Here is a 12,401-nt window from a genome sequence, read left to right as displayed (position 1 = left end):
TGTGTGAAAGATTCTACAACAAAAAGGTTCAAACAAGAAACACAAATGCACATTTTGAACAATATATACAAAATGCGTTTTGTTGTCCACTGATATGGTAAACAGTGCTTTACACAGAGAAAGCAACAGAGTTATCCAGTAACATTCACATGTAAACTAGTGGAGCAGTCCTGATAGTTACACACTCTTTATTTGAGCATGTGAGATTGTCATCAGAGGCTCTCATGAGCTCCTGCTTTCACTGATCGCTGTGTGTAATGGCGCAGGGCGCACTGAGTATGTACTAATAGTATATACTCATTGGAGCACCCAGGCGGCTAGTCAAACGGGCCAACTAGTAACATATCACTCCTGAAAACGATCTTTGGCTTTTCATGTGAGGTGAATCTGCCCTACGATTGGATTTTGGAAAACCATGTGACAGTGAACCAATTCCGACTGGACGCTCACATTGCGCACGTCATCACACAGCTTCTATGAGGACTACAAAGATGGCCGATGGCTGGCTCGAAATTCTGTGGAGTTAACTTTTCAGCAAAAAAAAAAAAAAAAAAAAAAAAAGAAAGGAAGTTTCTATCTCATATCATTCAAAAGTTATTTATAATTTAGTAAAGCTTGGTCTTAGCCGTCGTATACGACAGCTTCGGCCCCAGAGGGTTAACAAACCTTTGGCAGCAATTACAGCCTCAAATCTTCTTGAATATGATGCCAGAAGCTTGGCACACCTATGTTTGGGCAGATTTGCCCATTCCTCTTTGTAGCACCTCTCAAGCTCCATCAGGTTGGATGGAGAGCGTCAATGCACAACTATTTTCAGAGCTCTCCAGAGATGTTCAATTGGATTCAGGTATGGGCTTTGGCTGGGCCACTCAAGGACATTCACAGAGTTGTCCTGGGCCACTCCAGGCTGTCGCCCCAGCCTGAGGTCAAGAGCACTCTGGAGCAGGTGTTCATCTAGGATGTCTCTGTACATTGCTGCATTAATCTTTCCCTCAATCCTGACTAGTCTCCCAGTTCCTGCTGCTGAAAAACATCCCCAAAGCATGATGCTGCCACCACCATGCTTCACTGTAGGGATGATGTCTGGTTTCCTCCAAACATGACGCTTGGCATTCACCTCAAAGAGTTCAATCTTTGTCTCATCAGACCAGAGAATGTTTCTTATGGTCTGAGAGTCCTTTAGGTGCCTTTTGGCAAACTCCAGGCAGGCTGCCATGTGCTGATTGCTGCAGAGGTGATTGTCCTTCTGGAAGGTTCTCTTCTCTCCACAGAGGAATGCTGGAGCTCTGACAGAGTGACCATCGGGTTCTTGGTTACGTCCCTGATTAAAGCCTTCTCCCCAGTCGCTCAGCTTAGATGTGCGACCAGCTCTTGGAAGAGCGCGCGTGTGTGAGATAATGTGGATGCGTGTGTTTCCTGGTGCCTGGCTTTAGTAGGTGCGAATGTACATGAGTCTGCCGTCCTTCCGTTTGTACCCCTTTCTCTGTGCATGCTGGTGTAGGTGTGATGAACGCACGTCCCATCTGTGTGGTGGAGGTATGAGTAAATGTGTGTGTATATGTTGCGCCGCTCCTCCAGGAGCCCCTCCTTTGTCTCTGCGTGCGTGCGAGTGGTGAGACTCCTGCCCTGCCGTCAGTTGTGCGCAACACCTGTCATGTTCTGATCTTTCTTATGTTCGTCTGTGATGTGGGTCATTTGTTCGTTAAACTTTATCTTGTTGCTCCTGGTGTAGTTGCACTTGGTTCTCTGCCGAGCGGTATTTGACAGCTGTCATGCGAGGGGCCCCGCCCCCTCATGCATCTTGTGTTTAAGTTTTCCGGGGTTTTCATGTCTTATTTCTCCTTACAGTGACTGGATTTTGTTCTCTACCACGTTAGTTTATTCATGTTCAGGTTTCATTTTCCCAGCCTGTTTGTGTAGATTGTTTCTTATGCACTCATTGGTTTCCTTCCACGTGCGCCCTTTGTTCCGGTCATTATTCTCAGCTGTATGTAATTTGGTTTTGGCTTTATAAGCCACGCCCTTGAGTGTGTTAGTTGCCGGTCGATTAGATGTTTCATCCACAGGTTCTCCTCCACACGTCCTGTGTCTGCTGTTAGTAATTCAAACTGTCCTTTTTGACAGTTGATTGTAGTCATTTGTTTGTCACTTTGTTAGTCTTTTCAGCCACTTGCAGTTTGGCTTTCAGAAGAGTTTTGTTTTCATCCTCACTGTCTTCCTTTTTGACAGTAGTCTTGAGTTGCTTATTATCCTCCAGTTTGCTTTTTGATCTCAGTCACATTGGGTTTGAAATTTTTGAACATTTTTGTCTTTTGGAGTTTGTCCTGTTTTTTCTAGTTTTTGGATGTCTTTTGGATTTGATGTTCATTATTATTCTGGAGTTCAATAAATAACTGTATATTTGCCATCATCTCTTGTGTCTTTTGGCAACCTGCATTTGGGGTCCAAACCTGCCTTCTTTGGGGACTAAACCATGACAATCGACCGGCCAAAACATGGACCCCACAGGTAGCTTACCTGCCTTCCCTGTGTTCAGGAGGTTCTGTGAACAGTTCAATTTATGTTTTAATTCCTTCCAAGGAACTAAGAATAAGAAACAGAAAAAGAGATATGTCGTTACTGCTCAGACCGTTGTCAGTGCCCACCCATGGGCAGTATTCATTTTTCCAGAGCTGTCAGCATTAGAAAGTCTCTTGGAATGTACGACACCCCTGGAGAGGGCATGTGATCCTGTGACCTTTTTTCAGTCATGGAGACAGGAACCCCGGGTGCCACTCTCCCATCAGGTTGGTGGCCACACCCCCCAGGACCCTCCAGGGGGTTTCATTAGGCACACGTTAGCTGCCCAGTCCACCTCCAAGCCACCTCCCATTGTGACTGCCTCTACTGCCTGCGACCAGGGCAAAACTCCACAGAAGAGGAGAAAAGGCCATGCCAGGACTGTGGCTGGGGAAGGTGAAGGTTGTAATATATCTGTCAGGTCTGTGGCAGTAGCAGACCTTTCGGTGCCATCCGGGCCGCCTCTCATAGCCGAAGATAACCGAGATGTTTGTCTAGAACCCAAAGCCACCACACTGGCAGTCACTGACCTGTCAGGAGGTATCTCCCTTCTATTCCTTTAGCCCCTGATTTCAGCTGCCCAGAACATTCTGTCGATTAATTTAGTGTCTTTACTCCATGATACAGCCACTCAGCGCAGACTTGTGGCCAAACTTCAGTCCCCCTCCATCATGACAGATCAGGTCACCATAACTCTGTTTCCACACTCCGTGCAGTTTGTGACACCCTTCAAGTGGCTACTCCCCCGATAGCCGCCCCTCAGCCCGGCTCATCGGGGTCTTGCCCCGGATCTATGTTGCTTCCTGCGCCCCTGACCAGCTCACAGTCAGCAACCACAAAGGATTCAGCCTCCCAGATGGCGTTGACCTCAAGGCCTGCGCAAGAGAAGTCACTACCCCTTTTGGATGAGGTATCTCTTGGTTCTAGGGCAGGTTTGGGGAAGGTTAATGGCTGTGTATTGTCTCACAGGCCTACAGGCAAACTGGGCGGCCACACAGCTGAAGCAGATCCTACATCTCTGTGTGATACTCCACCAGTGGCTGACAAGGACCACTCAGTGCTGCTCGGCCCTCTGCCAGCAGCTGAAGAGGAGGCCACAGCGCCATTCAATCCTCTGTCAGCAGCCGATGGGGTTGCCACCGTGCCACTCAGTGATCCTCGAGTGGTTGAAGAGGATCCTAGAGTGCCGCTCAGCTCTCCTCCAGCAGTTGAAGAGGTTGCCACAGTGCCGCTCGGCCCTCTGCCAGCGCCCGATGGGGTTGCCACAGCGCCACTCAGTGATCTCAAGTGGTCAAAGTGGATCCCATAGCGCCGCTCGGCTCTCCGCCAGCGGTTGAAGAGGATCCCACAGGGCTGCTTGGCCCTCTGCCAGTGGCTGAGAATCTCGCGGTGGCGTTCGGACAACAGTCAACAGATGACTGAGGTGCCACAATACAACATGTCCATGGCAGGGGAGGATTCCCAAGGCACCGTCCTGGAGTCCTTCATAGGCACAGTTGGTGAACCCCTGCCGCCCGGTGGGTGTGTTTTTGTGTTTGGGCTTTGCTTTGTGTTCTTTGTTTGGTTCTCCCGTGGTTGTCCCTTGTCCATGGTTTCTTTTATTCTAGTCTGGTTGTTTTTTTTTGGGGGGGGGGGGGGGGGGGGATTGAGCTGTCGGTGGCCAGCTCTTGGTGGGGGGCTTCTGTTGTGGTCAGTTCCTGTGGGCTGGTTTTGGGACTTCATTCTAAGGCTTTTCCTCTCGTTGTCTGTGGGTGCATGTGTGAGAGAATGTGGATGTGTGTGAGCGTGCTTGTATCTGACGGGTGCGTGTGTGAGAGAATGTGGATGTGTGTGAGCGTGCTTGTATCTGACGGGTGCGTGTGTGAGAGAATGTGGATGTGTGTGAGCTTGCTTGTATCTGACGGGTGCGTGTGTGAGAGAATGTGGATGTGTGTGAGCGTGCTTGTATCTGACGGGTGCGTGTGTGAGAGAATGTGGATGTGTGTGAGCATGCTTGTATCTGACGGGTGCGTGTGTGAAAGAATATGGATGTGTGTGAGTGCGCGTGTGTTTCCCGGTGCGTGGGAGAGAATGTGGATGTGTGTGAGCATGCTTGTATCTGACGGGTGCGTGTGTGAGAGAATATGGATGTGTGTGAGTGCGCGTGTGTTTCCCGGTGCGTGTGGGAGAGAATGTGGATGCGTGTGTTTCCTGGTGCCTGGCTTTAGTAGGTGCAAGTGTACATGAGTCTGCCATCCCTCCGTTTGTACCCCTTTCTCTGTGCATGCTGCTGTAGGTGTGATGAACGCACATCCCGTCTGTGTGGTGGAGGTATGAGTAAATGTGTGTGTATATGTTGCGCCGCTCCTCCAGGAGCCCCTCCTTCTTTGTCTCTGCGTGTGTGCAAGTGAGTGGTGAGACTCCTGCCCTGCCGTCTCCTTTTCTCCCACTGTTTACGGTTGCCATGGTGTTCAGCCAGTTGTGCGCAACACCTGTCATGTTCTGATCTTTCTTATGTTCTTCTGTGATGTGGGTCATTTGTTCGTTAAACTTTATCTTGTTGCTCCTGGTGTAGTTGCACTTGGTTCTCTGCCGAGCGGTATTTGACAGCTGTCATGCGAGGGGCCCCGCCCCCTCATGCATCTTGTGTTTAAGTTTTCCGGGGTTTTCATGTCTTATTTCTCCTTACAGTGACTGGATTTTGTTCTCTACCACGTTAGTTTATTCATGTTCAGGTTTCATTTTCCCAGCCTGTTTGTGTAGATTGTTTCTTATGCACTCATTGGTTTCCTTCCACGTGCGCCCTTTGTTCCGGTCATTTTCTCAGCTGTATGTAATTTGGTTTTGGCTTTATAAGCCACGCCCTTGTGTGTGTTAGTTGCTGGTCGATTAGATGTTTCATCCACAGGTTCTCCTCCACACGTCCTGTGTCTGCTGTTATTAAGTAATTCACACTGTCCTTTTTGACAGTTGATTGTAGTCATTTGTTTGTCACTTTGTTAGTCTTTTCATCCACTTGCAGTTTGGCTTTCAGAAGAGTTTTGTTTTCATCCTCACTGTCTTCCTTTTTGACAGTAGTCTTGAGTTGCTTGTTATCCTGCAGTTTGCTTTTTGATCTCAGTCACATTGGGTTTGAGATTTCTGAACATTTTTGTCTTTTGGAGTCTGTCCTGTTTTTTCTAGTTTTTGGATGTCTTTTGGATTTGATGTTCATTATTATTCTGGAGTTCAATAAATAACTGTATATTTGCCATCATCTCTTGTGTCTTTTGGCTACCTGCATTTGGGGTCCAAACCTGCCTTCTTTGGGGACTAAACCATGACACATACTTGGTTTGTACTCTGACATACACTGTCAACTGTGGGACCTTACGAGGTCTGTTAGAAAAGTATCGGACCTTTTTATTTTTTGCAATAACCTTATGGATTTGAATCACGTGTGATTGCATCAGCCAAGCTTGAACCTTCGTGCGCATGGGTGAGTTTTTCACGCCTGTCGGTTGCGTCATTCGCCTGTGAGCACGCTTTGTGGGAGGAGTGGTCCAGCCCCCTTGGCGGATTTTCATTGTCAGGAAAATGGCCGAGCAACTGCCGCTTTGCTGCATCAAAATTTTTTTCAGAAACTGTTAGAGACAGCCACGTGGAAACCATTCGGAAACTTCAGATGGCTTTCGGTGAAGATCCTATGGGCATCACACAGATTAAGGAGCATTACAACCGGATTAAAGATGGCCCACAGCGGCTGAGGGTGCGCCGCGCTTCAAGCGGCCATCGACAGGCTGAAACGACCAGATTATTTCCAAAGTGAAGGCTGTGTTGATTCGGGACGTCGTCTGACTACCAGAGAAATGGCACGAGAGGTGGACATAGCACTTTTTCGGCACATTACACTGTTACAGGAGATTTTGTAATGAAAGACGTGCGACGGAATTCGCGCATCAGGACGGAGTCACTAATGGCGCAGAACATAAAGCACCTCCGTGTTGGAAGTCTCACTTGACATGCCCAGCTCATCCACCATTCGGAAGATTCAGACGGCTTTGGGAGGCTTTTCAGTCGAGTGAGTATCTGAGAAATTGTCAAAGAGTTGAGCATGTCACAACATGTCCTGTGAGACCAACACGGAGGTGCTTTCGTTCCGCACCATTAGCGGCTCCGTGGCGAATTCCTCTGCTCCTATTTTCATGACAAAATCTCCTTTAACAGTGGAATGTGCCGGGAAAGTGCTATGCCCACCTTTTCTGCCATTTCTCTGGAAGTCAGACGACGTCCCGGAACAACACAGCATTCAGTTTGGAAATGATCTGGTCGTTTCAGCCTGTCGATCGCCGCTCGGAGCGTGGCGCGCCCTCCGCCATTGTGCGCCGTCTTTAAACCGGCTGTACAACTCCTTAATCTTTGTGATGCCCATAAAATCGTTCCTGAAAGCCACCTGAAATTTTCTGAATGGTGTCCACCTGGCTGTCTCTCACAGTTTCTGGAAAAATTTGATGCAGTGCTGCTCCAGCCGTTCAGACATTTTCCTCACAATGAAAATCCGACGAGGGGGGAGGACCAGTGCTCACTCAAAGCGTGCTCACAGGCGAATGACGCAACCGACAGGCGTGAAAAAACTCACGCATGCGCAAGAAGGTTCAAGCTTGGCTGATGCAATCACACGTGATTCAAATCCATATGGTTATTGCAAAAAATAAAAAGGTCCGATACTTTTCTAACAGACCTCGTATATATAGCTAGGGGTGTGCCTTTCCAAATCATGTCCAATCAACTGAATTTACCCCGGGTGGCCTCCAATTAAGATGTAGAAACATCTCAAGGATGATCAGTGGAAACAGGATGCATCTGCTCAATTTTGCGCTTCATGGCAAATGCTGTGAATACTTGTGTACATGTGATTTCTAGTTTTTTATTTTTAATAAATTTGCAAAAAGAAAATGTTTTACATTATCATTATGGGGTGTTGTGTGTAGAATTTTGAGAATTCTGTTTTTATTTCATGCATTTTGTAATAAGGTTGTAACATAAACATGTGGAAAAAGTTAAGCACAATGAAATGTTTCTGGATGCAATGTACACTAACCAATTTGATCTCATCTGTTATCTTTGAGAACTCAATGCTCATGCAGTCGTGAGAGTCTATAATCCATTGTTGTCTTTGTAAGTCATTCGACATGTTCAGTCTTCGTTCCACTCTAACTTTTTGTCAATCTTCTGTGTCTTTGTTGTTTCTCTAGGCGTGGAGGAAAGAACAGATACAAACTCCTACACAAAATCACCTGTTGACAGAACCGACACTGCCCACACGGTTCAGGAGGTGATGGATGTGGCGGGAGTACATCTAGAAGAAGGAACACTGGAATTGTCCCACGGAGAGGAATCTGAGCTCAGCCTGAGTTTCCAGGGTTACATTGCTGAGCTGCGCCAGTGCCAGAGCAAGATGCGAAACACCCAGATGCCCCACAATGGCCGCAACCCAGCAGACGGCAAAGACTCCAAGACCGAGCTTTATAAGGCAACGATTGTCTGAGGGGAACCCCTGTCACTGCTGCACTTTGGAAGCCTGGCACTGTTTTGTTTTCTCTCTCTCTCTTTTTTTTTTTTTTTTTTAAAGAATGGGCTGCATGTACAAAAATGTTGACATCCACTTAAAAAAAAAAAATTCTGGTAATAGATATTGTATATTTGTTAGGAATTCTTGCATTGTGTTGTTAATTTTTAGTATTGTATTAATGTTTGGACTGTGGTCACTTTTTGTTCGGACATAATTAAGTATAAGTTATAATGTAAGCCATGTTAGACTTGGGATAAGCACAGATGAACCTTGAAATTCACTTTTTGCTACACCTTTCAAATAATGTATGACAGTTATTGTACGAGTTTCTTTCAAACCCTTCAGTAACATTAATTGAAGTTGCCAAAGCAGTGGTATATTTTCAAAGGCTAATGCTGTCAAATTCAATAAAAGTGTATTTTAATATGACTTACTTTGTCCTTCCAATACAGTGATGATGATAATAATTAATAATAATACATTTATATTAACATTTCAAACATGCAAAGCCATTCAAAATTACTTGTATCATATTTTTTTTTTTTTTTTTTTTTTTTTTAAATTTGAGGAAATTTACTAGTTACCTGTTTAAAGAAAATATTAAGTAATCTAATCCATGTATCACAAAGATAAAGTAACAAAAATTGATTGTGTTCACTTTTGGTTAGAGGTATGTTCTGAAAAACAATCAAGAGAAATCAAAAGTAAATGAATGTTCCCATTTACTGCATAAAAGACAAAACAGTATGTTCTAAACCTTCATTCTTGAGCTGATAAAGCTTTAATAACCACAAGTACTTTAATAAATGTACTAGAAAAGCTACTACTTTAGTAGCTTTAATAACTACAATAGCTACATACCTTTGTTGAAGTGCAGACTATGAAAGTCAGTTCATATTTAAACACTTTCTCTTTAAAAATTTCTTAAATTGAGTTCTATTCACCATAATGAGAAATATTTCTTTCCCCAAATACCCCATAAACTATTACTTACAGCATAGTATACCTTATAAGAAAGTGGTAGCTATTTTTGGTGGAAATGAAGTAGGAAATGATGAAGGGACAGGACTCTGGTTTTAGGATTATAAGGGACGCAATTCTCTTGCATATTTCACTACTTGCTCTTTTATCTTCTAAGTTACTACATGATGGTACTTCTATTGTCTGTACTTACTGTTTTTTGTGGTTTTGAAGTTGTTCACCTGTTGAATGATTAAAAAGCTTTGATGGCTTTTAAAAAAAAGAAATCTTTTTGGTTTGACTTTATGTAATTCATGTGTCGGTAGTGTTGTAATTTGTGTTACCACTGAAGCCTCTCACTATCCCACCTAAAAATGACCAAAATACTTCTGTACTGTAGTCCGAAAACCAAACTCATAAAAAAAAATGACATAACCCTGAATTCTCCAGCTTGCCATATTTATTAAGCTAATGTGTTATCTCTATCAGTTGGAACTGTCAATAATTAATGGCGTAGTTATCACAGTTCAACTATTTTCACTTTAGAAGCCCACAAACCTCTACAATGGCCTCATAACCCATAGGTACTTTGGTTGTCCAGCCTCCTGTTTCTATTTTTAGCTCAGCATCTGGAGTAAGATTTTTACAGATGGTGAAAATTAGATGTTCCATTAAAGTGCTGGGGAGTTTGTCTTGACACACAGCATGTCATTGGAGGAATGCTGACAGAATACTGTGGGTATAATTGGACTCTATATTCATACCTCATCCTTTTCAAAGTAGGTTGTTAATGATTTCTCCAGGTCCTTTTATCTTTCAAATTCTATTCATATAAACTCAAATTGCACTTGGTCTTAAGTATTTCAATTTTGTATTTATGAATGATTTATGGTGTCCAAAGTTTTATATATTAAGGTTTAAATTTTTAAAAGGGAACATCATCAAAAATCAATGTGCTTCTCTAAATATTTATTTTTATTTAATTTACAAAGGATCAGACATGCCTATTTTATTCTGAGCAAGGGGTAAATTCAACAGTACAACACGTTTTGTTTTGTAATATAACAAAAGTGAGCAATCTTCAATGTTACAGTTCTTGTAAGTTTAAAAATTCTAAAACTTAACTGCTTATTCTTGTCTGAGTGGGCTATCCTCTGTTGATACCTCAAAATGTGCAAAATTATATTTCCTTAAACTTGCGCATACACCTTATTTTATGAGAGGATGTTTGTTGAAATAAACTTAGAAATGACTTTCTTTTGGGAATTTGTTAGTATTTTATTGGAACAAATTATTGGTCTGTTTTATCTCAAGAAAGTACTGCACTGTAAAAAAGAATAGTTGAGAATACTTCAAATTGGCAGGCAACAGTCTGCACTAAGACTTTTATGTTTTGCCAATAAACTATATAGTATAGTATATAGGTCATCATCGGCAAAACATAAAAGTCTTAGTGCAGACTGTTGGCTGCCAATTTGAAGTATTCTCAACTATACTGTTGCCTGCCAATTTGAAGTATTCTCAACTATTATTTTTTTACTGTGTGTGGTATGTCATCTTATAGAGACAAGTTATCTTTTATCATGTTACACTGTGAAAGTTCTGATCTTGTGGGAACAAGTGGTTGTTTTGTATTACCAAGATTTATTGGCTTTTGGGAAGAAGCCATCTTCAGGGAACAAGCTCAAGACTTGTGTGCACAAGTTATAATAGAAAAACTTCAGTTAGAGGCAACAAGAATTCAAGCGGGAACTATGTTTTTCTTGTGGAAACGTAATTGTATAGTGAGTGACAACAGTAATCTTGTGGAAACAAGTTGCAATCTTTTTGGAACAACTGCTTGTTTTTGGTATCAAGATAGACTGTCTTTCGGAACAAATAATTGTATTATAGTAACAATATTGGAGGATCTAGCTGAGACATCTACGCACATCATTTAGGGAAGGATAACTAAGCTGTTCTAGACTAATAGAACCCCAATGAACAACTTGGGATATGTGCCAAAATCTCTATCCAGGACAAACAGACAAAAAATGACCACACCTTTTTTCGTCCCGAGTGTTACTTCAAATACAGCTGTATTTTCTAAACTGCAGCAGCTATAGATTTTACAAGGTATTCAAAATGTTCAGAATGACCAATACATGTTTGGGAGGGTCATAGAAAAGTATAAAATTTCTATTTTAATATTTTAAGACAAAAGGAAAAAAAAAAAAAGGTGGATCAACTTATTACCGTACATCAAAAGAAAATGAACATTTGGCAAATATAATTAAATTTTATTTTTTCAGTCATACTGTTTCAATGGAATATTGATTTCAAGTGAAAAATACAAAACAAAACTGTTTCTTTTGCAGGACAGCATTATCTAGAGATCTTAAATGTTTTAAAATTTAGCATGGAAATTTCCCAACATGTGGGCACATAATTTAAGCCCAGAAAGTTTAAATTACTAAGTGGTGATTCTGGACTGTGTGCAGTTGGTTGACCTAATGTTTTGTAACGGCTTTCTCTTAAAACATCAAAATTAGAAATTTTATACTCTTCTGTGATCCTTCTAAACATGTACTGGTCATTCTGAACATATTGAGTACCTTGGAAAATCTGTAGCTGCTGCAGTTTACAAAATACAGCTGTATTTGAAGTAACAGTCTGGATGAACAAAAGGTGTGGTCATTTTCAGGCAGTTTGTCTCTGATAGAGATTTTGGCACATATCCCAAGTTGTTCAATGAGGTCATATTAGTCGAGAACAGTTGCGTTATCTTCTCCTCAATGATGTGTATACATGTCACAGCTCAGTCCTAGACTACAAACAGTCAACTTGTGTGCACAAGTTATGTTATAGAAACAAATCATTTGGTAACAGGAACTAGTTATAAAATGGGAAGTAATTTTCTTGTGGAAATATAACTTTTTGTAACTGACAAGTATAATCTTGTGAGCACAAGTAACTGTTTTTTGGTAACAAGATATCGAATTGCAGACAGCATGGTGGCTTGGATAGCACTGTTGCCTCATAGCAAGAAGGTCCCAGGTTTGCTTCCACCCTGGTGCTTTCTGTGTGGAGTTTGCATGTTCTCCCCATGCTTGATTCCCTCCAGGTATTTCAGCTTCTTCCCACTTCCAAAGCCATGCAGGCTTGGTGAATTGGTGGCTCTAAATTGAATGTGGTTATGAGTTGGAGTGTGGGTGCGTTTGTCTATGCGATAGACTGGTGACCTATCCAGGGTGTACCCTGTCTCTTGCCCAATGGCCGCTTGGATAGGCTGCTATTTAAATCTTATGCAATTGGAACTAGGGTAAAATTTGTTTTGTGATTTGTACCATTTTATTGTGTAATTTACTGTGGT

The 12,401-nt window shown here is 42.6% G+C and overlaps 1 protein-coding gene across 1 annotated transcript in view; it reads left to right on the top strand.

Annotated features, from left to right (window-relative positions):
* rgs12a (regulator of G protein signaling 12a) overlaps positions 1–8,434 on the top strand; it is a 78,440-nt gene extending 70,006 nt beyond the window's left edge. The window contains 1 exon segment of the mRNA XM_034164203.1: positions 7,773–8,434. Within this exon segment, the coding sequence (XP_034020094.1) occupies positions 7,773–8,065 (293 nt within the window). The 3' untranslated portion in view covers positions 8,066–8,434.
* The last annotated feature ends 3,967 nt before the right edge of the window (positions 8,435–12,401 follow it).

Source organism: Thalassophryne amazonica, chromosome 23 (assembly GCF_902500255.1).
Source record: "Thalassophryne amazonica chromosome 23, fThaAma1.1, whole genome shotgun sequence".
Lineage (NCBI taxonomy): Eukaryota > Metazoa > Chordata > Actinopteri > Batrachoidiformes > Batrachoididae > Thalassophryne > Thalassophryne amazonica.
Note: the sequence above shows the minus strand (reverse complement) of the source record. Positions and strands in the feature narration are given on the sequence as shown.